Genomic DNA, 24,342 nt, shown 5'->3' on the forward strand with positions numbered 1-24,342 from the left:
GGGGGGACACGTGTCCACCAGCATCTCCCCCCAGAGCGCTCACAGGTCTCCCACCCATCACCCGTGGGGCCCCTTGTGCCCCCCTGCCTGCCCCACATAAGGAAACGGGGGCTGAAGCGGGGCCTTTCCCTTCACGGGCAGCATCAATCCCTTCTGACTGCTCAGGTCCCGGCTTGACGGAGCGTTCGGAAAGCGCTCTTGACTCGGGCCCAGCTCGGGGAGGCAATTAACCGCGCTCATAAATCCTCCTGAAGTAAATGAGAGTTAATCGCCGGCTGGGGCTGAGCCACGCTCAGAGGGGCCCGGTTCCCCCAACCCCCTTCCCGGCCGCGCGGCATCACACGCTCCGGGGGCTGCTCCCGGGGGGACCCCGTCCCCTCCTGCTCCCCGGGGGCTCCCCCAGCCCCTCGGCCTCCCCTCCACGGGTGACACGGACCCCGGGGGGACCCGGAGCTGGGACCCTGCTGGGCGCCGGGTGACAGGGGTGGCAGTTAACGGCCCGTGCGACACGAGGAAACCACGTCAGCTTTGGGCTGGAAGCTCCGAGTGGAGCTCGGCGGCCTCTTCATCCTCCCCCTCGGGGCTGTCTCTACTCCCTCGTGTTCTCGAGGTTCCTCCTGGCTGCGGGTTCTTCCAGGAGCGGAGCGAAAGCCCCATGGAAAGGGAGAGTGGGAGACAGAGGGGCAGCACCCAAGCGAGCCCGGCCAGGTCCTGGGGGACATGAGGGTCCTGATGGACCTGGGGGCAGAGGACAACCAGTGAGGACCCTCCCTGGTGTCTCCCCCATCAAACTGGAAGGCCAACGGAGGAAAAGAGGTGACACACACACACCCACACCGCCCGTGCGACACGAGGAAACCACGTCAGCTTTGGGCTGGAAGCTCCGAGTGGAGCTCGGCGGCCTCTTCATCCTCCCCCTCGGGGCTGTCTCTACTCCCTCGTGTTCTCGAGGTTCCTCCTGGCTGCGGGTTCTTCCAGGAGCGGAGCGAAAGCCCCATGGAAAGGGAGAGTGGGAGACAGAGGGGCAGCACCCAAGCGAGCCCGGCCAGGTCCTGGGTGGGATCTTCCAGGAGCGGAGCGAAAGCCCCGCAGAAAGGGAGAGCGGGAGACAGAGGGGCAGCACCCGCAGGAGCCCGGCCAGGTCCTGGGGGACACGAGGGTCCTGATGGACCTGGGGGCAGAGGACAACCAGTGAGGACCCTCCCTGGTGTCTCCCCCATCAAACTGGAAGGCCAACGGAGGAAAAGAGGTGACACACACACACCCACACACACACCCCTCTCTGCCGGCCCCGGCTCCGGCCGGGCGATGGGAGGACGTAAGAGGCTGTTTGCTCACTCGTAAATCTCTGGGTAATGATTTATGGGCCCCGTGTCAGTCGGGCTTTTGTTTCCCTCCCCGGCGCTGCTGCTCCGCAAGGTTGGGCAGCACGTGAAAATTAACTCACCCCAAAGTGTTTTAATTTCCAAAGCCCTCCGGGCACAAAGGGGACACGTCGGGGATGGTGGCGGCGGCAGGAAGGACCCGCGGCTTGGGAGGCTCTTTGTTTTCAGCCTTAAATTTCAGCATTTCAGTGTTAAAGCGAGAACTGGCCCCAACCCCGGGCTCTGGGAGAAATTCTTTATTCCGTGCAGGAGTTAATCAGCGTTAACAAGTGACCAACGGTTTCCAGAGACTCTCGCTGGGGCAGTTGTTTCGCCAGGTGGAGGGCTCTGCTCCCCGCCTCCCGGGCCTGGAACCAAACCCAGGAGACAAAGGACCGGTCAGGAATTTGGCTTTTCTGGAGCGTGGGGGGAGGTGAAATACCTGCGGAGGCTCTGGGAGGCGGCGCTGGGGCGGCTCCAGGCCCCGCTGCCGGGGGTGACCCCGCACAAGCTGCTTTGCGGGGAGAGAAAAGCCGCCAGGAGACACCGGGCGGAGGATCCCGTGGGGCAGAGGGAAGGGATTACCGGCCCCAGCCCCCACCTCCCTCCCGAGCTGCTGCTCCTCCCAGCATTCCCAAAGCTGTTCCGGGGGGGAAAGAAAAAACCCCGGTTTTATTGATTCTATCTGAACTAAATCCCTCATTTCCCTTGGTAGCTCTTCCAGGGATAAGACACTCTCACAATTATAAAGCCTGACTCGCTCTGATACAATGAGGAGACCATTAGTAATTGGTGTTTTCACCCTCCAAAGCACAGGCAGAAGAAACTCGGGCTTTTGAGTGTTGGCCCCGACAGAGAGGCCTCATTTCCAGCTGGTCCCTGCTCAGCCCTTCCTCGGATCCCCATGGCTTTGGGCACTCTGAAGCCAGGGCTCACATGTGAAATTTTTAGTCATAAAAATACAGGGGTGGGAATTCCAAACTGACCTACAGGGTCCCATAGAGCCAACCCCCACAAACATCCCAGTAATTCCAGGGCACCCAGCTCCAGGAGGGACCGTGGTGAGGTCCAGGTCTCACCATGAAACATCCCACCTGACACCCAAACCCAGGCTGGGACAGGATGTCCCAGGGACATGGGAGTGAGGGACAGACCCAGGGTAACTACAGGATGTCCTCATCACAGGAAGGACATGGACCTGTTGGAGCGGGGCCAGAGGAGGCCATGGAGATGCTGGGAGGGCTGGAGCCCCTCTGCTGGGAGGGGGGGCTGAGAGAGTTGGGGGGGTTCAGCCTGGAGAAGAGAAGGCTCCGGGGAGACCTCAGAGCCCCTTCCAGTCCCTCAAGGGGCTCCAGGAGAGATGGGGAGGGACTCTGGATGAGGGAGGGAGCCCTAGGAGGAGGGGGAAGGGTTTGACACTGAAAGAGGGGAGATGGAGCTGAGATGTGGGGAAGAACTTGTTTGGTGTGAGGGTGGTGAGAGCCTGGCCCACGTTGCACCGAGAAGCTGTGGCTGTCCAATGCCTGGAGGGGTTCAAGGGCAGGTTGGAGGGGGCTTGGAGCAACCTGGGCTGGTGGGAGGTGTCCCTGCCCAGGGCAGGGGGTGGCACTGGGGGGCCTTTAAGGTCCCTTCCAACCCAAACCATTCTGATTTTAAGACTCTATGATGTGCATGGCCTGGCAGAGACATTTTATGACTCTATGATGTGCATGGCCTGGCAGAGACCAGACTGTGGGGGCTGTGTCATCCTCGGCAGGGCGCAGAGGGCGAACTGGCCTCGTGCAGAGCTCCTGAGGCAGCTTTGTCCCCGGTCACCCAGGACCCAGGAGCGAGGCTGCTGTGGGCTCAGGAGAGGTGCCGGGTGGGCACAGGCTTCACGGGACGGGGCCGGTGCCAAAACAGAGTCTGGCAACGCTCCTGAGCCCTCTGGCCAGAGGAAACCACCAGCTATGGTTGGGCTCGGTGATCTCAGAGGTCCCTTCCAACCATGAAGATTCTGTGAAGCCTACCTTTGGTAAATCCCTGGCCAGGTAATACAGCATGGCAAGGGCGTGCAGGACCCCCGCGGTCTCCCCGGGCTGTTGCTCTGGTGCCCGTTCTCTGACACCCAACACGGTGCTCAGCACCCGGGTGGCCTCCGCTCGCTGGGCTTCTGCTGCAAGAACAAACCCATCGGGTCAGACGAGGGACGGGAGCGAGATCATGCGTTCAGAACTGTCCAGTTATCTCCCCTAGACATCAAAGCATTGCTGCTGTGAGCATCACCGCCGCATCCCAGCTCCATGCAAATTCCACACCCATTAACAGATCTCTTTTCATCCCGCCAGTAATTGTGTTGACGGGCCTTGGGTGAGGATGTGGAGTCAGAACAGCACCCCTGAAAAGAGCAACTTTCCTGCTCCTGTCACAACCGAGGCCGGTGTCCTGCAGCCCTGTCCTGCTGGGGTTCCTCCTGGATGGAGACAAGGCCGGGCGGTGGCATTTATGGAAATAAAGCAACTCTGACAATATTCTTACGAGCATTAATGGTAGGAAGAGGAGAAGGAGCAGAGTGTGGTCCCCTTCAGCGGAGCGCAGGGCAACGCCATCACAGCAGCCCCCTTCCTGCTGCTCTGTGCACCTTTATGTCCCCATGAGAGACCCCCCACCTCCTCTCCCGAGATCCTTCTCCAGATTAACACACCCAGTCACCAGCACGTGCCGTTCCATCGTGTCCCACTGCTCCAGAAGACAGAGCTGTGCACCTGCCTAAGCGAGAGGAGACCTCACTTTCTCATCATTACATGAGAATGTCCAAGTGGAAAGGAATCCTGAAAGGCCAGATCTTGTGTTGTTACGGTCCCTGCCAAGGGCACAGTGAAAAGGAGCATGGAAAGAAAAAGGACAAAGCTGCGTTTCCACTCCAACACCCTCATTCCTAAAGTGGCCTCCTTTGTCTCCTCCAGCTCAATCCACTGAGCACTGACAGCAGACATTCCCCCGATTCCCACTCAAGTTGCCCTACAGAAACACCACACAAAGCCCAAGGCTGCAGACAGGAGCAGTGGGATGTTCAGATTCCTTAACATAGAATCATAGAATCATAGAATCGTCCAGGTTGGAAGAGACCCTTGGGATCATCGAGTCCAACCATCTCCCCTACTCTACAAAGTCCTCCCCTACACCATGTCCCTCAGCACTGCATCTAAACGGCCCTTAAACACAGCCAGGGATGGGGACTCCACCCCCTCCCTGGGCAGCCTGTTCCAATGCCCGACCACTCTTTCGGTGAAAAATTCCTTCCTAATGTTCAATCTAAACCTCCCCTGTTGGAGCTTGAAGCCATTCCCTCTCGTTCTGTCACTAATTACCTGTGAGAAGAGACCAGCACCAACCTCTCTACAGTGTCCTTTCACGTAGTTGTAGAGAGTGATGAGGTCTCCCCGCAGCCTCCTCTTCCTCCAACTAAACAGTCCCAGCTCCTTCAATCACTATTCATAAGATTTATTCTCCAGGCCCCTCACCAGCTTCGTTGCCCTCCTCTGCACTCACTCCAGCACCTTGATATCTCTCTTGGATTGAGGTGCCCAAAACTGGACACAACACTCGAGGTGTGGCCTCCCCAGTGCTGAGTACAGGGGCACAATCACATCCCATTTCCCCTGCACAGCAGAGGTGCTTACTCAGAGGCTCCTCGCCGGCTTCCTCCTCCCCGCTCAGCAGAGACATTTCCGGCCGCGACTTGAGAACCTGCTCCTGGGCTTGAACTGACTTCAGGAGAAAGGCACGCCAGATGCCGGTCACCTATCAGGAAGCAAGTGAATTATTTCGCCTGTATGAATAGAGGGTATTTAGCAATAAGTTGTTCTATAAACAATGGTCCCGCAGCGCCCGGCCCTGCCGCGATAACCGGGTGCCGGCTGGTTGCTGCGCTGGCTGCTGCCACGCTGCTGTCTCAGGGTGAGATCTCCGCTCCTCGCCCGGCGGCAGCCTCAGCTGGAAGCTCATTTCTCCACCTGACTCTTGGTTTCCACCAAACTTGAACAAATCTAACAAAGTTGTTCACCAAAAGAAAGCTTGGCTGAAGTCTGCCAAGGGAATGGAGGCAGGTGCTGCCAAAGCGCCAAAGCCTCATTTTCCACAGAAAATCAAGTTAAATGAGTGAAAGCCCTTTTTTTGATTCTGACAAGCGTTTGTGTGGAGGAGAGAAGGTTCCAGGGAGACCTTAGAGCCCCTTCCAGTCCCTCAAGGGGCTCCAGGAGAGATGGGGAGGGACTCTGGATGAGGGAGGGGAGCCCTAGGAGGAGGGGGAAGGGTTTGACCCTGAAAGAGGGGAGATGGAGCTGAGCTGTGGGGAAGAACTTGTTTGGTGTGAGGGTGGGGAGAGCCTGGCCCAGGTTGGCCAGAGAAGCTGTGGCTGCCCCATCCCTGGAGGGGTTCAAGGGCAGGTTGGAGGGGGCTTGGAGGGACCTGGTGTGGTGGGAGGTGTCCCTGCCCAGGGCAGGGGGTGGCACTGGGGGGGCTTTAAGGTCCCTTCCAACCCAAACCTTTCTGTGATTTTATGATTCTATGATCAGTGAGACTTTTCATGGATTCTCAGTGTAAATTTGACAAGGCTGGTTTGTGCCCCGTTGCTGCTCAGCGACAATTCCCTGGCCATGGAAGCACCTTGGCCGCCCTCTCTACCCTCTCCAGCCTCTGGCGCGGGGGATTTTGGTAGGACAGATATTTTTTAACAAGGTTTGCCAGCCCAAATTGAAGGCAACTTGAATCTGCACTTGAATACAGAACTTATTCCTCTTGGTTTTAACTCAGAGAAATGTTCAAGTAGGAAAAAGGTTTCTGATAATCATCTTAAAAGGCATCGCTGGCACTTGGTTGGGTCACCATCAGCCAGAAACAGGAAAAACATTGGAAAGAGCACAGAAAAAAACTTGACAAAAATATAGAGGGTGACCTTTGTTTCTACCAACCTCAGCATAGAGGGAGTTTGCAATGTCCGTTTTGTTCTGGCGGAAGAAAACATTGGCCATGTGGAAATACCCTCCAGAGACCTCGAGGGACTTTAGTCCAAATGCGGAACTGGCAACGTAAATCTGAAATCGACAGTAAAGAAGAAAAAGCTGAAGTTTAATGTTTATATCAAACCTGGGGGGGGAGGGGGGATTTTTTCACTATGGATTAATAATTTTGCAAGCAGTCCTTTTTTTTTTTTTTTTTCTGTGTAACTACAGTGTTTGTTACACCTGATCACGATGGTAAAATGTGGTACTAAACGAGCTGTATTTTGGGGTTTAATGCAGGGGAATGCAATGCCCCCAAACCCCCTTCTCAGGGAGCGACCCCCCCTGCTGGGGCAGGTCTCCCACATCTCCTTCTCTCTCTCCACCACCCGTAACTCTCTGTCTCTGCTTTTCCACCCCCCTGTCCCTGCCCGTGTCCCCCCCTGGCAGCCCCAGCCAGGGCAGGGGGGAGGCAGAGGCACATTCCAGCTATTCTGAGCCGGCGTGTGACTCTCAGCAGATCTCAGACACGCAGCCAAAACTCCAGGCAGCTCTGGGGCTGCTCTGACGTAGCGCAGAGACTTGCTAATAGCAAAATTTAAAAAAAAAAAAAGCAGGGGGGATTTTTTCCCTACGGATTAATAATTTTGCAAGTAGTCCTTTTTTTTTTTTTTTTTTTTTTTTGTACCGTCTTGAGGCAGAACTGCTGATTCAATATATGTTTTAAAAACCCTAGACCTTCTCTTTACTGTACAGAGACGCGGAGCGATCCCACATAGGGAACCAGACTACAGGAGGCTCAGCTCAGGCCCTGCTCAGTGTTCCACCCCCCTGTCCCTGCCCGTGTCCCCCCCTGGCAGCCCCAGCCAGGGCAGGGGGGAGGCAGAGGCACATTCCAGCTATTCTGAGCCGGCGTGTGACTCTCAGCAGATCTCAGACACGCAGCCAAAACTCCAGGCAGCTCTGGGGCTGCTCTGACGTAGCGCAGAGACTTGCTAATAGCAAAATTTAAAAAAAAAAAAACAAACCACCCCAATTACCCGATGCCCTTTCAGGCAGCAGATTTAGGGTACCCCAAAAACCCAATGGCACAGCGGGGAATTTCCCCAAAGGTCTCCAGACTAAACCAAAACAGGGCTTTATATATTATAATAGAAAGGATCTAATCCTCCCCCGCCTGTATGTCATCATTTACGCCCACACAAAGCTGCTATCAAATGCAACAGTAGTGAGGAGGCATCACTCGGCACCGGGTAAATTTAGTCTCCGTGGGCCAGAAATAGGATGTCGCGAAGTTCATCTGCATTCGGGGGATCAAATGACAGACAAAGCATCCTCAGGAACGCAGGTGGCAACAGCCACGTCAGACCCACGCTGGGGGCTTAAAAATTAAAAAAAAATGGAATCGGGGAAAACGGTATTGAACCAGACATTTAAATAGTTCAATAAGGTCGTTCATTAAATAACGGCTGGCAGAGAGCTGCTGCCGAACGGAAAAATGTTGAGGAAAATGACAGCCAAAATAGGAACTAACTTGTCTGTTGAATAAAAGGCAACTATCCCAGTTTGAACAGATATCTGCTCATCTCAGTCCTGTAACACAGCTGAGAGAGACATTTCTCAGCAGATGCAGCGAAGAGAAGGTGTGTGTGTGTCACTTCAAGGGGATAAGTGACAGGCTGAGAGAGCAGGGGGATTCAGCCTGGAGAAGAGAAGGCTCCAGGGAGACCTTCCAGCCCCTTCCAGTCCCTCAAGGGGCTCCAGGAGAGATGGGGAGGGACTCTGGATCAGGGAGGGGAGCCCTAGGAGGAGGGGGAAGGGTTTGACCCTGAAAGAGGGGAGATGGAGCTGAGACGTGGGGAAGAACTTGTTTGGTGTGGGGGTGGTGAGAGCCTGGCCCAGGTTGGCCAGAGAAGCTGTGGCTGCCCCATCCCTGGAGGGGTTCAAGGGCAGGTTGGAGGGGGCTTGGAGCAACCTGGTGTGGTGGGAGGTGTCCCTGCCCAGGGCAGGGGGGTTGGAACTCCATGATCTTTAAGGTCCCTTCCAACTCCAACCATTCTCTGATTCCATGAATAAGGCTAACAGGTAAAACACAACTTTGATAACACAGGGACACCCCGGTGTCTGAGAACCAGAGAGTTCAGGTGTTTGTACCGTGCACCCTCTCGGTACCTAAAATCTGGGTTGCAAATCTGCCTGCTGGGGTTTTCCTGTCCATCTGGAAGTGTTAGAGATGAAGAAATATCGCAGCGTTTCTGTATTTGGGTTGGCTTACATCATTTGCCAGGTGATACAAAGCCTGCTCGAAGTCTCCTTTCGCAGCCCAGAAGAGCCCCAGCCCGCGGTGCAGCTGGCACTGAAGAGCAGGGCTGCAGTCGGGGGCGGTGAGCACCATCCACTCGGCCCGGGAGAGATACCTCGATGCCTCCTGGAAATGGCCAACACCTGAAACGACACAAAGAAATAAGCAGGGTATAGAGTATTTTTATTTTTTTTTTAATTTAGAGCACGCTGCCTGCTGTCCCCACGCAGCAGTTTGATAGGGAGACTGAAGTCTCTGGATTCCCCACCTCTCTCCCGAGCAGGTGTTCAAAATTCCCTTTACAGACGGGCCCTGTGGCCGGAGCTGCGGGAGAAGCCAGAAGCTGTGTGTTGCACTGAATACCTCTGAAACACGTGTTCAACAGGGGTTAGCTACAGGCAGCCACTAATGACTCCTTTATTATCACACTGGAATTACTCATGGGATTTTTTTTTTTTTTCCCCCTTCTCTTGCTACACCATTTACGACAATCCCCGGGACAGCTCAGTTCTGCCAGCAGAGCATTGTATTTACTCCTCTAAGGGCAATGATTTACGGTGATTTCTCAGATTTACGTCTGCGACTGAGGAGAGCGGGTTCTCCACATGCAGAGCCCTAATTTGACTTTTTTTTTTTTTTTTTTAAATAAAGCACACCTTCAGTGAGAAAAAGCCCCGCTGCAGGCAGAGCACACTTTTGTGAATGAAGGGAGGCGTTCCCCTGATGCAGCAGCCTCAGAGATGTTTGCTGGTTCCCAGAGATAAGAGCACAACCAACCACCCTCGGGAATTTAAAGCTTTTGAGAGTTATTAGGAAGCCACAGAGGTAAAGAATAGATTTTCATACTGTGCCTCCTGTGGGAATCGGCAGAGATGGAGAAAACATTTCATTTGCTCTCATTGATCTCTCAGCACCGATGAGTGATTCTTTTCCCCAGATCCACACAAAAAACGGGGTGTGTGGGTGTGTGTGTGACTTCTCAAACCTCTCTGAAATGCCCTTGAGGGCAGGGCAGAGAGGCAGCACAACGCTGAAAGGCAGAGCTGGTCCTTCCCTGGTGGTAAAAGGAAACCAGAAACCTGACCCAGGGGAGGTCTTGCCCCTGCCAGCGTTTCTATTTAGACAATACTCACCAGTGGAGGCCTCGGCCAAGAGGAGATAAGCGGGCACCAGTTGCAGGGAATGGGAGCCGTGCACCTCGGTGCTGAAGCGCAGCGCGTGCAGGGCCGCGGGGAGGGCTTCCTGGTGCTTCCCCTCCAGCACAAACTCCCGGGCTGTGCCGTACGCCAGCTCGATGAGGTATTTCTGCAGGGAAACAGTAATGGGACAGGGTGAGCACAGGATAAAGGGAAGCGACACGCTCGGTCTGCTTCACATTCAAGTTTGCAAACTGTAAAGCGGTGACTGTAATGTTGTTTGTGTCTGTAATTAATGGATGGAAATTAAAGCTGTTATATTAGAGCCTGGCTTTCATTCCCACTTCTCGCAGGAACAGCTTTGGACACCCTCTCAGGTCATGTGCTTTCTTATGAGACGAAGAATCCTTTACGCCGCTGAAAAAAAGGGCTAATAAGGCTGCAGCAATAAAAGCTGTGAAGCACAGAAAATGATCATCACAAGACCATAGGAAAGATTAGACAAAAGGGGCTACGGCGGGGCTCTGCTGACGGTAATCACGGTGACTCACAGCAGGCAGCAGAGCGTGGGGTTTGCCAGGCTGGTGCCAGCATGGCTCACCTCCAGCCGCAGAGACGCGGCCTGGGAGCGGGGAGAGAGCTCCTCACGCGGTGCTGCAGCTTCATCCCACCCTCTCCTGGCCACCTCTGGGCCTGGTATTTTTGGGTGCAGAGGCTGGAAAGCTGGTCAAAATCAGAACACACTAACACGCTGTGTTACACTCCCGCACATCCACCACCCCCGCCGGCTCCAGTGGCGGAGTGGCTTCTGCAGCATTTCTGTTTGTGGCCAGAATCCATAGTGTTTCCCATACATATAGTTACTTCCTGCCTTTTGCCGCTTCTCCCAGCCCACATTTTGGTTTTTGATCTTTTCACCCTTTGCAGCATCTGATCTATTCACCAGCTCCATAAAACACATCTCTGCTCGGGTGCCTGCGCGTCGCCGAGAGCTCTACGGCAACCGTGCCCTCACCCCGCGCCGAGGGACGCCAGCGAAGCAGAGCTGGGATGCTGTGTTATTTATGACTCTTTGCTTTCAGAGTAGTTGTTGCCAACTCCCAACACTTCTGCGTTGGGTCTTCACACGAGCAGTGCAGCAGGAAAGCTGCCTGGAGAGCAATCCTGTTGCCGGTGTGCCCAGCGGTGCTGCCCTGGAATGTCAGCGAGGCACTCGCTGTTCTCTTGCTAGGAGGCACGGGCAGGCCCGTGCAGCGAGCGCCGGCACAAAATACCATTTTATGTCTTGATTGCCTTCTGCTTTCCAGCCGTGGATGAGCAGAGGGCAGAAAAACCAAATCCCAGTGCTTTTGGAGGCCAAGCTTGGGCATTTCCCCCTACCATAAAAAAGACATTGAGGAGCTGGAGCAGGTCCAGAGAAGGGCGACAAAGCTGGTGAGGGGTCTGGAGAATAAGTCTGATGAGGAGAGGCTGAGGGAACTGAGGTTATTCAGCCTGGAGAAGAGGAGGCTGAGGGGAAACCTTATTGCTCTCTCCAACTCCCTGAAAGGAGGGTGTAGAGAGGTGGGGGTCGGTCTCTTTTCTCAAGTCACAGGTGACAGGACAAGAGGAAATGGCCTCAAGTTGCCCCAGGGGAGGTTCAGGCTGGATATTAGGAAAAATGTTTTCAGTGAAAGGGTTCTCAGCCATTGGAATGGGCTGCCCAGGGAGGGGGTTGAGGCCCCATCCCTGGAGGTGTTCAAAAGACGGGTTGATGTAGTGCTGGGAGGTCTGGTTTAGTGATGATGCTCCTTGATTGTTGTGTGGGTGTCTATTCTTGTCAGTGAGGTTGACGGTTGGACAAGATGATCTTTAAGGTCCCTTCCAACCTGGAAGATTCTGTGATTCTGTGATTTTGCTGAGTTTTAAGCACTTAGAGAGAGGCAGAGAGAGTCACACCACAGCTCAGGGACAGGGAACGTCAAGGACAGCCCAAGAGTGTTTCCTGGAGATCCTGGCTGAGATAAAGGGACACCCTTTCTCGAGAAATGAGAGCTTTGAAGAACACACCCCAGAGTGAGAGCACTCTGCTGCAGCGAGGAGAACCAAGAGCTGGAAAACACAGCGGGCACCCCCTCTCCAGCCCCTGAGCACAGAGTGAAAAAGCACCGAAACAAAGCTGTGCTGGGGGAGCGTGCGCTGCGCAGGAGAAAGTCAGCACACGCTCGGGGCAAGGAGCAGTAAAAGCTGTTATTTATCAGGCTGTATTTCTGTCTGTGCCACTCTTTCTCTGTTGAGAGTGAAAAAGCACCAAAACAAAGCTGTGCTGGGGGAGCGTGCGCTGCGCAGGAGAAAGTCAGCACACGCTCGGGGCAAGGAGCAGTAAAAGCTGTTATTTATCAGGCTGTATTTCTGTCTGTGCCACTCTTTCTCTGTTGCAACTGGCACTGGCTTTGGTGTGCGGGTTTCAAGCAGATTCTCATCTGGGGAGGTGCTGGGGATGAGCATCATTCCTTTTTTACTCCTTGTCAATAGGATCATCGCTGCTTCCCACGATGTAAGTTATCTTAAAACACCTGCAGCGAGGATGAGCAAAGGGATAGGCTCTTGCACAGCTCCCAGGAGGAGAAGAAAGGGCAGGAGAACAACAGAAGCCCTGCAGCGCCGAATATTTAAGCCTGCGAAGTTACAAGCCTCGGGGGGATCGTTGGCTTTGGCCCTTTGCTGTTTTTCATCTTGCCCCGTAGCCCCCACGCCCCCGGACCTGCACGATTTGGGCTCTTTTCATGTGTGTTGCAATTACAGAGGTTGCTCTGAAGATGCCCCCACGCAGTTTTCCCCCAGTTGGGGTTTTGAGGACCCCAGCTCTGCTCCAGGTGGGCGGCAGGGGGGGGTTGGAACACACTTGGGGTTCGGTGCCACATTCCTTTCCTCACTCACAGGCACCAAAACCGACGGAACGGTTGAAGAAAGGCTGATTTAAAGAGGAAGGCAGGCTTCCAGTCGGTCTGAGTTGAAACCTGCAGTCGTCGGGGCCAGCATTGGAGCTGGAGGATGCTGGAGCTGGCTGGGGCATGGATCTTTTCCCGTGCCCAGGGGCTGCGGTGAGCTGACATCAGGCAGGCAGGTGAGGCCATTCTACAAACAGAAACTTGGAGATTTGTCAGTTTGGAGGCAGTGTCTGCAGGCACCCCCCCGGCTATGTTGACAAAAGCAGATTTCTATCAACAAAGCCTTGGCGTACAGAGGAGGTAACTCATAACCTCCTGGCTCTCGGCTTCGTGCACCTTCCCCCAAGCCACAGGGCATTTTGATGTGCACCAGCTTCCCTGCGGCCCGACTGAGGCTTGAGCTGCGTGTTTTCTAAACAAACACCAGGCAGGAGTGTGTGAAGTACAGCAGAAACGTTCAAAAAATAACAAACCTATGGACAGGCTTTGAGCACAAGGTTTTTTCTGTGACCATCATGAGGCTACCTAGCTTTTCCTTCAGCTCCAAAGCCATTTTTTAAAGCATTTTAGTTGGCTCTGTGAATGGGGATGCCATGAAGCCACCAAGAGGGGCAGTAAATAATCTCACTCTCTCCATTCTGCTCCTCCAGCGCCTGTCAGTCAGTCCAGGCCCAACGCTGTCTGTCTGTCCTACACCTCACTGCACATAACGGCACATTTCATTTGTGGGCTACGAGCTGAGACCATAAAGAAAGAAAACAGGTAACGGGGTGTTTCCGCTCTTTCACTCCTTCCTCAGGAGAGAAGGAAGACAAAGCGTCCCAGCACGTACCGTTCCCAGAATCTATTTTAATTTAAATAGTCTGGAGACAAAGGTCAAAGAACAAATGTAATAGGGTTGTTAAAGATCCTATAAAAAACTGTACTTTGGAAAAAAAAATAAAAATCAGAGTCTGCTCTCTATGACTTTTCCCATGAAGTCATTCCAAGGCCGGGCTCAAGCTGCAGGTTCGCAGTTGCCGGGTGCTAACCCGGGCGTGCACCCCAATCGAGGGGAGTGACTCCCTTCTCCCTGGCTTCCTGCTGTCTTCCCTTGCAACCTTATTAAAAAAAAAAAAAAGAAAAGATTAGCTTCCAGCTAGTGAAGAAGCACTTCCTTGATCTGGCAGTCACATGGCATCTTGGAATGTATACAGCAGAACTTGAGCTGCTATAAATTCAGTGACGTAATCACGGATGCTTTCAACGTCAGTGCTCAATGTATAGGTGAAGTCTCTCAGAAAAGCTTTAAGTGGTCAAGGATGCAAAAAAGTCCTGCCATCGCCCCCACTGAGACCAATTTTAACTCTCTTCTTTGCAGGATTTATAAAAGATCAACTTAAACATAAACTGGAACAAAGGAGCTTTGCATTTTTTCCTCATGCTCCCGGGACACGCTGTTCTCACACACCTTCTTTGGACTTTGGTCAACAATCTCACCTGGGATTTTCAAACAGATGGGGTTTTAAAAAACAAACTGGGTTGTCAGTGCCCAATTCCTAGGAAGCCTAAAGGCATCTGCCGCCTAAAGCCTGTCGCAAGGTTTTCACCAAGCAGGATTTTTGTCTGCGCAGGTTCCACCCCTTTTAGGCTTCCTCTTTCTGGATGCTCCCAAGAAAGATCGCTGCGTCGAGCCAGTCACCGAAGTTCCTTAAAAATAATACGTGATGCAAAATCCAGGAGATTAATGATGTTCTCAGTGGCACCGTTTGATTGTTCCCAGCTTGCTTTCAGCTGTTCTGTTGTCCTATTATTCTGCGATTAGGAGTTATGCAACGATAGAAGGATAATTTATTTTTATGGGCAAGATGATTTCAAGCAGCAGATGTATTCGGGTGGGTTATTTTATTTTATCAACATTGTGGAAAAGCAGATCCCGCCACCCCGTAAACAAAACAAAAAGAGCTGAAAACCGCTGGGGCTGGAAAGGAGCCGCACATCTGCACCGCCCACGAGGCCCAAACGCAGAGATAAAAGACCGTACTTAGTGGGAAAGGGCGTTTAAAGTTGGCCAGGTAAACAAAGGCAGGGGACTTTATTTCTTTGCCCTCTCCTGCTTCGAGAAAGGGGAATCCCTCTCATCGGGGTGGGGGGGTGAGGGCAGCCTGTAAGAAGAAAAACTCATCTGGATCCCAGACTAACCAGGGAGATGGACTAATTACCCAGCAAGGTGGGAGATCCAGGATTGCTGCTGCCTGAGGAGGCTCAGGGCTTTGAGTGAGGACTGTGAAAAAGGCAAGAGGCTCGTAGGATCGGAGAGAGGATGCTCCCGCTCCCCTTATTATAGAGCTTCTGTTTAAAAAAAAAAAATATCAGAGCTCTGCAACCAAGAACCGATCAACCAACAAGGTGCCCCCCCCAACACTACATACATCAAAGCACAGGAAGAAGAGACCTAATTGAATTTCACTGCCAGCGCTTTGAAGTGGCATTCGTTTCTCTTGTACGTACCTGCCTCTTCAGCAGCTGCTCTGCGCCGTGTTTTCTTTCTTTTTCAGAAAGGAGAAAAGGGAGGGGAGTTCGGATTGGAATCAGCAGCTGGCATATTTGCTGGTGGATACTAACCCAGTCAGCTTTTTGATGATCTACATCGCTAACAAAAGAAGGGAAGAACAAGATTTGTGTTTGCTTGGGAACGATCTAAGGAAAGATCATTGCCTGTTTGTGTCTTCTGGACTCTCACTGCAAGAATTACCCGCAGCAGCCACCACCCCTCAGCCTGCTCACCGAGTACCCAGTACATGTACTGGATATTCCCACACAGGAACACAGCGCTGTCCTGCCAAGTCACCGTGATTCTGCATGTTAAACGTCATTTAAATCACCCATAAAACTCCCAACAGTCCAGTCTGAGCAAATGCCTGGCTTTCAACTCTGCGGTACACAAAATAAAAGCCCAAAGCCAAACAAACCCCAAGCCATTGTGAATGGAACACATAGTTAATGTGTGACTTCACTGAGGGTAGCAGTAAGTGAAGATATTTGTGTAAACATCCAAGAAGTTCATTGCATGACTCTCGATTTGATGTGGGCACCACTGGAAGGGAGGAGGAACGCTCCAGCTGAGCCATTGCTGAGTGTGCCTGCTCCCTTTCCACTACCCTGCCTGCTGAGCTTTGTCCCAGCTCTTGTTCCTGCTGCCTGGGCTCCATCCTAGGCTTCACCCCCGTATCCTAAGCCTGGTCCTAAGGCTTGTGCCTGTATCCTGAGCCTCATCCCAGGGCTAGTCCCTGCCTCTTGCCCTATCCCTGTGTCTCAGACCACATCCCAGGCTTTGTTCCTGTCACTCAGCCCTCGCCTTGGGCCTGTCCCCGGGGTCTAGGCCTGTTCCTGCCTCCTGGGCCTCGTAGTGACCCTTCTCCTTGTGCCTTGAGCCTTGTCCTGGGCCTGTTCCTGCCCCCTGGGCCTCGTAGTGACTCTTCTCCTTGTGCCTTGAGCCTTGTCCTGGGCCTGTTCCTGCCCCCTGGGCCTTCTCCCTGCGCGCTGGTTCTTGTCCTGGGCCTGTTCCTGCTCCCTGGGCCTTGTCCCGGGGTTATTCCCTGCTCCTTGCCCCGTCCCCGTGCTCCAGGGCGTCTTCCCGGGCCTTCTTCCCGCGCCCCCTCCCAGGTTGCGTCCCGCGCCTCCCCCGTGGCCTAGTCCCCGGTGCCGGCCCACCGGCGGGGCTCTCACCAGTAGTACGTGAGGCGGCAGCCCTCGCAGCGGACCCGCGCCGCCGCCGCCCCGCACAGCTCGCAGCGGCGGGACCCCTCCAGCGCCGCCACGTTAGGCCGCGCCGCCGCCGCCGCGTTGCCAAGGCGACGCTTCCGGCTGGCACCACTTCCGGCGGAAGTGGGCGGGGCCGGGCGCCTTAAAGATCACATAGTTCCAATCCCCCCTGCCATGGGCAGGGACACCTTTCACTAGGCTTTCATATAATAGAATCATAGAATCACAGAATGGCTCAGAGTTGGAAGGGACCTTAAAGATCATTGAGTTCCAATCCCCGCCTTCCCCTGGGCCAGGGTCCTCCCGCCGCCCGGGCCCGCCCTGCTCGACGCCCTCCTCCTCACCCCCGGGCCGCCGCCCGGCGTGGCCGCCGACCCTGCCGCTCTCCCCGCCCTCCTGCCCGCCCTCCGCGACTACCGCCGGGCTACCGAGGACGGGGCGCTGCTGGCCATCGAGTTCACTGGGCTCGCCGAGTATCTGGCGCTGCTGAAGGCCGCCGCCCGCGCCCTGGCGCCCTTCGGTACGGAGAGGGGACGGGGCGGCACCGGCCAGGGGCCCAGGCGTGAGGGGACAAGGTGACCCCGGGGCTAGTGGTGTGAGAGGACAAGCTGGCCCGGAGCCCAGGTGTGAGGGGACGAGGTGACCCCACTGACCGTGGAGCCCAGCTGTGAGGGGACAAGGTGCCCCTGGTGACCCCAGGGCCCAGCTGTGAGGGGACAAGGTGGCCCAGAGCACAGGTGTGAGGGGTCAAGATGGCCCTAGTGACTGCAGGACCCAGCTGTGAGGGGACAAGGTGGCCCCAGTGATGCAGGACCCAGCTGTGAGGGGACAAGGTGGCCCAGAGCACAGGTGTGAGGGGTCAAGATGGCCCTAGTGACTGCAGGACCCAGCTGTGAGGGGACAAGGTGGCCCCGGGGCGCAGGTGTGAGGGGATGAGGTGGCCTCAGTGACTGTGGGACCCAGGTGTGAGGAGACAAGGTGGCCCTGGAGACAAGGTGTGAGGGGACAAGGTGGCCCAGGTGAGCCCCGGGTCAGTGGTGTGAGGGGACAAGGTGGCCCTGGAGACAAGGTGTGAGGGGACAAAGTGACCCCACTGACTGTCGAGCCCAGTATGAGGGGACAAGGTGGCCCTGGAGAACACAAGGCCCAGGTGTGAGGGGACCAGGCCACCCCAGTGACTGTGGGGCCCATTTGTGAGGGGACAAGGTGATGCTGGGGCCCAGCTGTGAGGGGACAAGGTCATCCTGGTGACTGTGGGGCTCATTTGTGAAGGGGCAAGGTGAGTCCGGGGCCCAGCCCTGAGGGGACAAGGTGGCCCTGGTGATTGTAGCCCAGCTGTGAGGGGACAAGGTAACCCCAGGGCTCAGCTGTGAGGGGCTGAGGTGGCCTCTGGGGCTTTGGTGTAAGGGGACAAGATGGCCCAGAGTCCAGCTGTGAGGGGACAAGGTGGCCCCGGAGACAAGGTGTGAGGGGACAAGGTGACACCATTGACTGGAGCCCACGTGTGAGTGGACAAGATGGCCCTGGTGATGCTGGGGCCCAGCTGTGAGGGGACAAAGTGGCCCTAGTGACTGCAGGACCCAGCTGTCCGGGGACAAGGTGGCCCCGGGGCTCAGGGGTGAGGGGATGAGGTGGCCTCAGTGACTGTGGGCCCCAGGCATGAGGGGACAAGGTGACACCATTGACTGGAGCCTACGTGTGAGTGGACAAGAGGGCCCTGGTGATGCTGGGGCCCAGCGGTGAGGGGACAAAGTGGCCCTAGGGACTGCAGGACCCAGCTGTCCGGGGACAAGGTGGCCCCGGGGCTCAGGGGTGAGGGGATGAGGTGGCCTCAGTGACTGTGGGCCCCAGGCATGAGGGGACAAGGTGGCCCCGGGGCTCAGGTGTGAGGGGATGAGGTGGCCTCAGTGGCTCTGGGGCTCTGGTGTGAGGAGACAAGGTGTCCCTAGTGACTGTTGGGCTTGCATGTGAGGGGACAAGGTGGCCCCAGGGCTCAGGCGTGAGGGGATGAGGTGGCTTCAGTGACTGTGGGGCCCCAGGTGTGAGGGGACAAGGTGGCCTTGGGGCTCAGGCGTGAGGGGATAAGGTGACCCCAGACCCAGGCATGAGGGGACAAGGTGGCCCCAGTGCCTGTTGGGCCTGCACGTGAGGGGACAAGGTGGCCCCAGGGCCTATTTGTGAGGGGACAAGGCAACCCCAGGGCCCCAACGTGAGGGGACAAAGTGGCTCCAGTGACCATGGGGCTCTGGTGTGAGGGGGCAAGGGGACCCATGGTAGCTTCTGTCCCCCAGCATGAGGGTCTGGATCATTCCTGGGGGCTTTTGGGGCTTTGTATGGGGGGATGAGGCAGTCCTGGTGGGTGACAGTGTGTCTGAGGGGACCCCAGTGTGTGGGGTCAGCGCTGCCCAGCCCAGGATGGTGCCAGTAGGTGACAGTGAGGTCTGTGACAGGGTCCTTGGGCTCCCCTAGTCAGTGGGGGGGACACTTGGGAGCCCCAACTGGCTTTGGTCTGTGCCTGGGGTGGGAGGGCCAGGCTGCTCGGTACGTGCCAGCGGCGATGGGTGACAGCAGTTGTGTTTCTTGCAGGCTCCAGAGTCATGTTTTACCTGGCAGCCGCCGTGTCGGATTTCTACATCCCCACCTCGGAGATGCCCGAGCACAAGATCCAGTCCTCGGAGGGGCCCCTGCAGGTGAGGCACCCCCGGGCATGGCCCCCCTCTGCCGTCCCCTCCTCCTGTCCCCGCGTCCCACCGGGCTCCCGGCTGCCTGGGGACCGGCTGGGAACAAAACCTGGGAAAGGCTGCAAAGCAACGGCTCGCTGGCCAAAAAAATTGGATGTTTTCACTGGGAATGGGGAGGTGAATTTCCATGGAAGCAGAATCCTATGGAGATATCCCTTTAAAGTGGTAGAGCACGGAGAGCAGTGGATGGTGGATCTCGTGCAGCTGAAGAGCAGTTGCTGCTGCAGTACTTGTGTTGCCATTTTTCTGCTTAACCCTGACAGCAGCCCAGATCCCTTTCAGCTATGGGAGCAGGTGAATCTAGAGCTCTGTATAAAACAAATATGGACTTTATTTAGTTTAGTTAGCTTTTAACAAGCTGCTGGGCTTCACTCTTTATCCTCAGCATAGGAAGAGTGAAACCCTGCCCGATTCCCAGTGTCAGACCCAGAGGTTAAGAAGCTGGAAAACAGAGACTTCTTTTTCCCTCATGCCTTAAAGAGTTGCTAGAAAGAAGGATGAAGATTTGACAAGGTGTCTGGGTTTTGGAGAGCTGAGAACTCAGACTTCTGCAGTTAATTTAATTCTCTCTCTCTCTTTCTCTCTCTCTCTCCCATAATTGAAGCGGCTGCCCATGATGTTGCTGATGCACGTATCAGATTTGCACGCCATGCGCGGCTCTCGCTGGTTCCTGTGGCAGCAGCCTGCAGCCCCCTGTCTGCTCTGGTTCAGGAGGGGATGGAGCTCCTGGTTGATTGCAGGTTATAACGGGCACTTTAGGATCTGTTTGCTTCCTTCCAGGAGCAAAATGCAATCTCGGTCTGGCTCCCTGATAGACAGATGCTTTAGTCATTAGTGAGGTTTCTGTGACTACAACACTGTGTCCTAGCATGGGTGCACTTATCTCTTTTGTTCTGATTCGAAGCAGTGATGCTTTTCTCGCTCTTGTGCTCACGCGCTCGCTCGCTCTCTCCCCCTCTCTCTCTCTCTCTCTTGCCCTCTCTCTCTCTCTCTTGCCCTCTCTCTCTTTTTTATCTTCTTCTGCTTATGTTTATATTCCCAGAGTTGGTTTTAGTTCTTAAATAACAAAATGTTTATGCAGTTCCTGTGGGCCTGCTTCATCGCTTAAGAACACCCTGCTTATTGTTAACACCAGACCGATAATTTAATTTAATTTTACAGTGCACACCAGTGACATTTTAACCTTGTTTGGTGAGACCTGACCAAATACTGCCTTGGAAAACTTCCCAGTGTAAATATAATAAGAAGGGAGACTGGAATTTCCCTCGCCAGCCTGTCTCTTATTAAAATGCATCGCAATGCTTTTGCTGAAACTTTGCTCTCTTTCCCCAACACAGATCACAATGAAGATGGTGCCAAAAATGCTGTCCCCGCTCGTCAAAGAATGGGCCCCGGAGGCGTTCGTTATTTCATTTAAACTGGAGACAGATCCTTTGATCTTAATCGATAAATCACGGCAGGCACTGGAGAAATATCGTCACCAGGTGGTGGTGGCAAATATCCTGGAATCCCGGAGAACCTCTGTCATTATTGTAACCAAGGACTCGCAGACTCCTTTATCTCTTTCTGATGAGGAAATAGCGCAAGGCATGGAAATAGAGGAGAAGATAGTGAGCTATCTCCAGGGCCAACACACCGCCTTTATAGAGAAGAAAGTCTGAGGGTCGGCTTGGAGTGAAACAAGTGAAATTGTGCCAGAGAGAGAGCAGAGATGGAGCCAGTCTCTGCCCCAGGTAAATAAACAATCCTCAGTGAGACACTGTGGGAAGAGCTGCCGTCCAAACCCCTGTGACTTTCCAGCTTGGTCGAAATTGTGCCAGAGAGAGCAGAGCCGGAGCCAGTCTCTGCCCCAGGTAAATAAACAATCCTCAGTGAGACACTGTGGGAAGAGCTGCCGTCCAAACCCCTGTGACTTTCCAGCTTGGTTATGATTATTGTTGCTTGCTTTGAAAAAAGAAAAATACACTGAAGTGAAATCATTCCAGAGGATGGTGTGTGTTCTGGTGTCTCGTGAAGGAAAGGATATATTGCTTTATTTCTGTCCCATGGGCTGGGAGAGCCGGGAGGTGGAGAAATGGTAAATATCTCTGTATATAAAAAGATTTTCTTGAATCTGCCTCTTCAAAGTTTCTTTTCGAATTGTTGGCCGGAAGGAGTGGTGCTTTGCAGAAAAGATGATGTTCTGTTGCTATGACTGGAGCGGGGTGGCAGAGCTGGCCCTCGGCTGGTGTTGAACGTGGACGGTGAAACAATTGTGGCAAAGGCTGGAGGTGCCGGTTTGGAGAGAGCATCTGCTGCTCCAGGGGAGACCCCGTGGGCATCCCATGGACCTGTGCTTCCAGATCTCTGCTCAGAAACACGGTTCAAAGCACAGGTACTGGAGTGGTGTCCTTAAAGCAGCTGTTTCACAAGGGTTTGCCTTCCATCCTGGGGGTTCCCGGGGGGATGGAGGCAGGGAGACACGGCATGGAGCAGGAGTGGTGGTCCCTGAGCAGGGCCTGGGGACAGGACGGAGGAGGAGACAGTGAGGGTGGGAGGTGAAAGCAGGAGGGGCAGCAGTGACCGGCCTCAGAAGAGATGGAGTAAGAACTGGGACGTTCCTGGTTTTCTCTAAATCCTGCTTCCGTATGGTTACCAGCTTCTAAGCATATGTTCCTCCTGCTTACAAGAAGCAAAGTGTGCGATTTCATGGTGAAAAAAACGTAACCTCGGCTCTGCTGCTGTCCCTTGTGTGCCTGTGTGCCTGTGTGCCTGTGTACCTGCTGTCCTCCAAATACATCCGCTGGGAGCCTGGAAGGAGAGATGCTAACGGACAAGAACACAACTGAAGCCTCTCCAGAGGTGAGACTCTGCTGAAAACCACCGAGCATTCAAGAAGGCAACTTTTGTCATGACACTGATCACCTGAGAATCGGGCGTGCTCATAAAACGAGGAAAATAAACCCAGAAGAGCACGAAAAGAGCATGAGAATGGGCTCAGCGGGGCAGGAGGGAGCAGTGAGCGCTGAAGGAGGGTCTCGGTGCACAGGGAGGATGTGGTTGGCGGCGGGAGGAGCCGTCCAGGTTAGTCAGGAGCGCTGGGATCTGGGTAGTGACTTGTCAGGAGAAAAATTAACAGCTTCTCCATGGCAGGGACTGACACTCGGAGAAGGTGGAGAGAGAACAGGGGTGGAGACAGTCAGCTGTAGACATGGGAAGAGACCGTTGGAGAAGTGCAAGTAGGGAAGGAGAAGGTGGAACGTCCTGCACACGTGTTGTGTGCACTCATGAGCTCTGAGAGCTGCATGGCTTCCTCTCCCAGCACGTGCTGGAGGGGACCATCCGGCCCTGGAAGTGGAGGAGGTTCTGTTGTCCCTCTCTGGAGTCTCGCAGAAACGCGGGATGGGCCGGCAAAGGGGAGAACATGGAAACTTGTGCACATTGAACGTTCCCTTGCAGGAGCGTTAGGATGAGGGATGGGAGAAGGGCAGCAGATGCTGACCCTGGAGGATTCTGGGCTTCTCTGGCAGGAGATGGTGAAGGAGAGAAACAATCGCAACTTCTGGAGGAGAAGGCTGGGACATCACATCGCTGGGACAACAAGGCTGGGACCCTGCAGGACCCTCGAGGGGCTACGCCGTTCATCCCTGCAGGATGTCCCTTCCTCCTCCTTCAGGAGGGTGGCAAAGCCCAGGTTGGGGAGACTTTCAAAGCTCAAACTACGCCCCAGCCACCCCACTCCAGGGCCGGTGATGGTCCTCCTGTGGGCAGGAGGTGGAACTGAGACCCCCAGAGCTCCCATCCTACCAACTCCCATCCCACCAACACTGGCGCTGGCAGCGTTCCGGGACCATCCCTTTTGGGGATGCCACTGTGGAACCATAAGTAGGAAGGAACTTCTTCAGGTCCAGGACTGTCCGTGTGTCGCTTGCTGAGCATCCCAGACTGTGCTCAGCTGAAGGTCCTCACCTTCAAGAAGAAGTGTCCCTCTTCTCCATGTCTTGATCTATTTCTTTCTCCACCATTCTCTTGCTGGTGAGGCAGCTCTGAGGGATGAAGCCCGCTTTGTCCCTTGCAGTTTCTCCATCCATCTCAGCATCACCTACCTGCCCCACCTTGGGTGAAGCCCTTCATCTCCAGCAGCTCCACCTTGGGGTTTGGAAGAAAACCAGAAAAAACCTTCAGCCCATTTTGCTTCAGTTTTGGTAGATCCTTTGTGCAATGGATTTAAGGAGCGGGTGAAGACAGGGAGGCCCTAAATGCCACTGGTTTTATGGCCGGGAGGGGGGACATTTCTTCCTTGATCACCTGAAGGAGAAGGGGGACTGTGGTTGCGCTGCCCAGGAGGGGTCATGTCCCAAGCAGATGTTACTGCTCTCCATCATTTTTGGGAACTCTTGGAGAGCAGGAGAAGCGCCTGAGGACTGGAGGAAGGCAAATATCACTCCAGTCTACAAAAAGGGCAAGAAGGAGGACCCAGGGAACTACAGGCCAATTAGTCTCACCTCTGTCCCTGGGAAAATAATGTGGCAACTCATTCTGGATGTCATCTCCAAACACACTGAAGATCAAGAAGTTATTGGAAGTGGCAAGGGCAAATCATGCTCGACCAATCTGACAGCTTTCTATGATGTTATAACTGGATGGCTGGAGAGGCTGTCATCTACCTTGACTTCAGCAAGGCTTTTGACACTGTCTCCCATAACATGCTCATTAGAATATTAAGGAAGTGTGGGCTGGATGAGGGGGCAGTGAGCTGGATTGAGTCCTGGCTGTGTGACAGAACTCAGAGGATTGTCATTAATGGAGCAGGGTCAAGTTGGAGGCCTGTAACCAGTGGTGTCCTCCAGGGGCCAGTACTCAGTCCAGTCCTGTTCAACATGTTCATCAATGACCTGGACAAGGGGACAGAGCGTATCCTCAGCAAGTTCTCTGGTGATACCAAACTGGGAGGGCTGGCCAACACTGCAGAGGGCTGTGCCACCATCCAGTGTGACCTGGACAGGCTGGAGAGCTGGGCAGAGAAGAACCTCATGAGGTTCAACAAGGGCAAGTGTAGGGTCCTGCACCTGGGGAGGAAGAACCCCAGGCACCAATAGAGGTTAGGGGTGGAGCTGCTGGAAAGCACTTCTGAGGAGAAGGATCTGGGGGTCCTGGTGGACAG

General features: G+C 54.6%; 3 protein-coding genes across 6 annotated transcripts in view; 2 read left to right on the forward strand and 1 right to left on the reverse strand.

Moving 5' to 3' along the window:
• Positions 1-1,576: 1,576 nt before the first annotated feature.
• ZMYND12 (zinc finger, MYND-type containing 12) lies at positions 1,577-18,730 on the reverse strand. Its single transcript, XM_014946919.1, has 10 exons — positions 18,727-18,730; positions 16,775-16,973; positions 16,423-16,599; positions 15,205-15,346; positions 9,782-9,953; positions 8,622-8,791; positions 6,317-6,439; positions 5,027-5,147; positions 3,374-3,519; positions 1,577-1,732 (listed from the first exon to the last, which is right to left on the reverse strand). Exons 1-10 carry the CDS (start codon positions 18,728-18,730, stop codon positions 1,622-1,624), a joined length of 1,365 nt encoding a protein of 454 aa, XP_014802405.1. The 3' UTR covers positions 1,577-1,621.
• On the forward strand, positions 16,847-21,311 carry PPCS (phosphopantothenoylcysteine synthetase). The gene is made up of 4 exons (XM_014946927.1): positions 16,847-16,978; positions 19,045-19,148; positions 20,537-20,883; positions 21,006-21,311. Exons 2-3 carry the CDS (start codon positions 19,056-19,058, stop codon positions 20,858-20,860), a joined length of 417 nt encoding a protein of 138 aa, XP_014802413.1. The 5' UTR covers positions 16,847-16,978; positions 19,045-19,055; the 3' UTR covers positions 20,861-20,883; positions 21,006-21,311.
• Positions 21,312-21,943: 632 nt separating this feature from the next.
• CCDC30 (coiled-coil domain containing 30) overlaps positions 21,944-24,342 on the forward strand; it is a 52,708-nt gene continuing 50,309 nt past the window's right edge. For 2 of the 4 annotated variants that reach the window (XM_014946910.1, XM_014946914.1), the window contains exon 1: positions 21,946-22,040. In XM_014946910.1, coding sequence (XP_014802396.1) covers positions 22,002-22,040 — 39 coding nt within the window. In that variant the 5' untranslated portion in view covers positions 21,946-22,001. Of the gene's footprint in view, positions 22,041-24,342 lie in introns of all 4 variants that reach the window. The other 2 variants (XM_014946912.1, XM_014946913.1) reach the window with 2 other exon arrangements.

The sequence above is a fragment of the Calidris pugnax genome, unplaced genomic scaffold (assembly GCF_001431845.1).
Source record: "Calidris pugnax isolate Ruff unplaced genomic scaffold, ASM143184v1 scaffold152, whole genome shotgun sequence".
Taxonomy (NCBI): domain Eukaryota; kingdom Metazoa; phylum Chordata; class Aves; order Charadriiformes; family Scolopacidae; genus Calidris; species Calidris pugnax.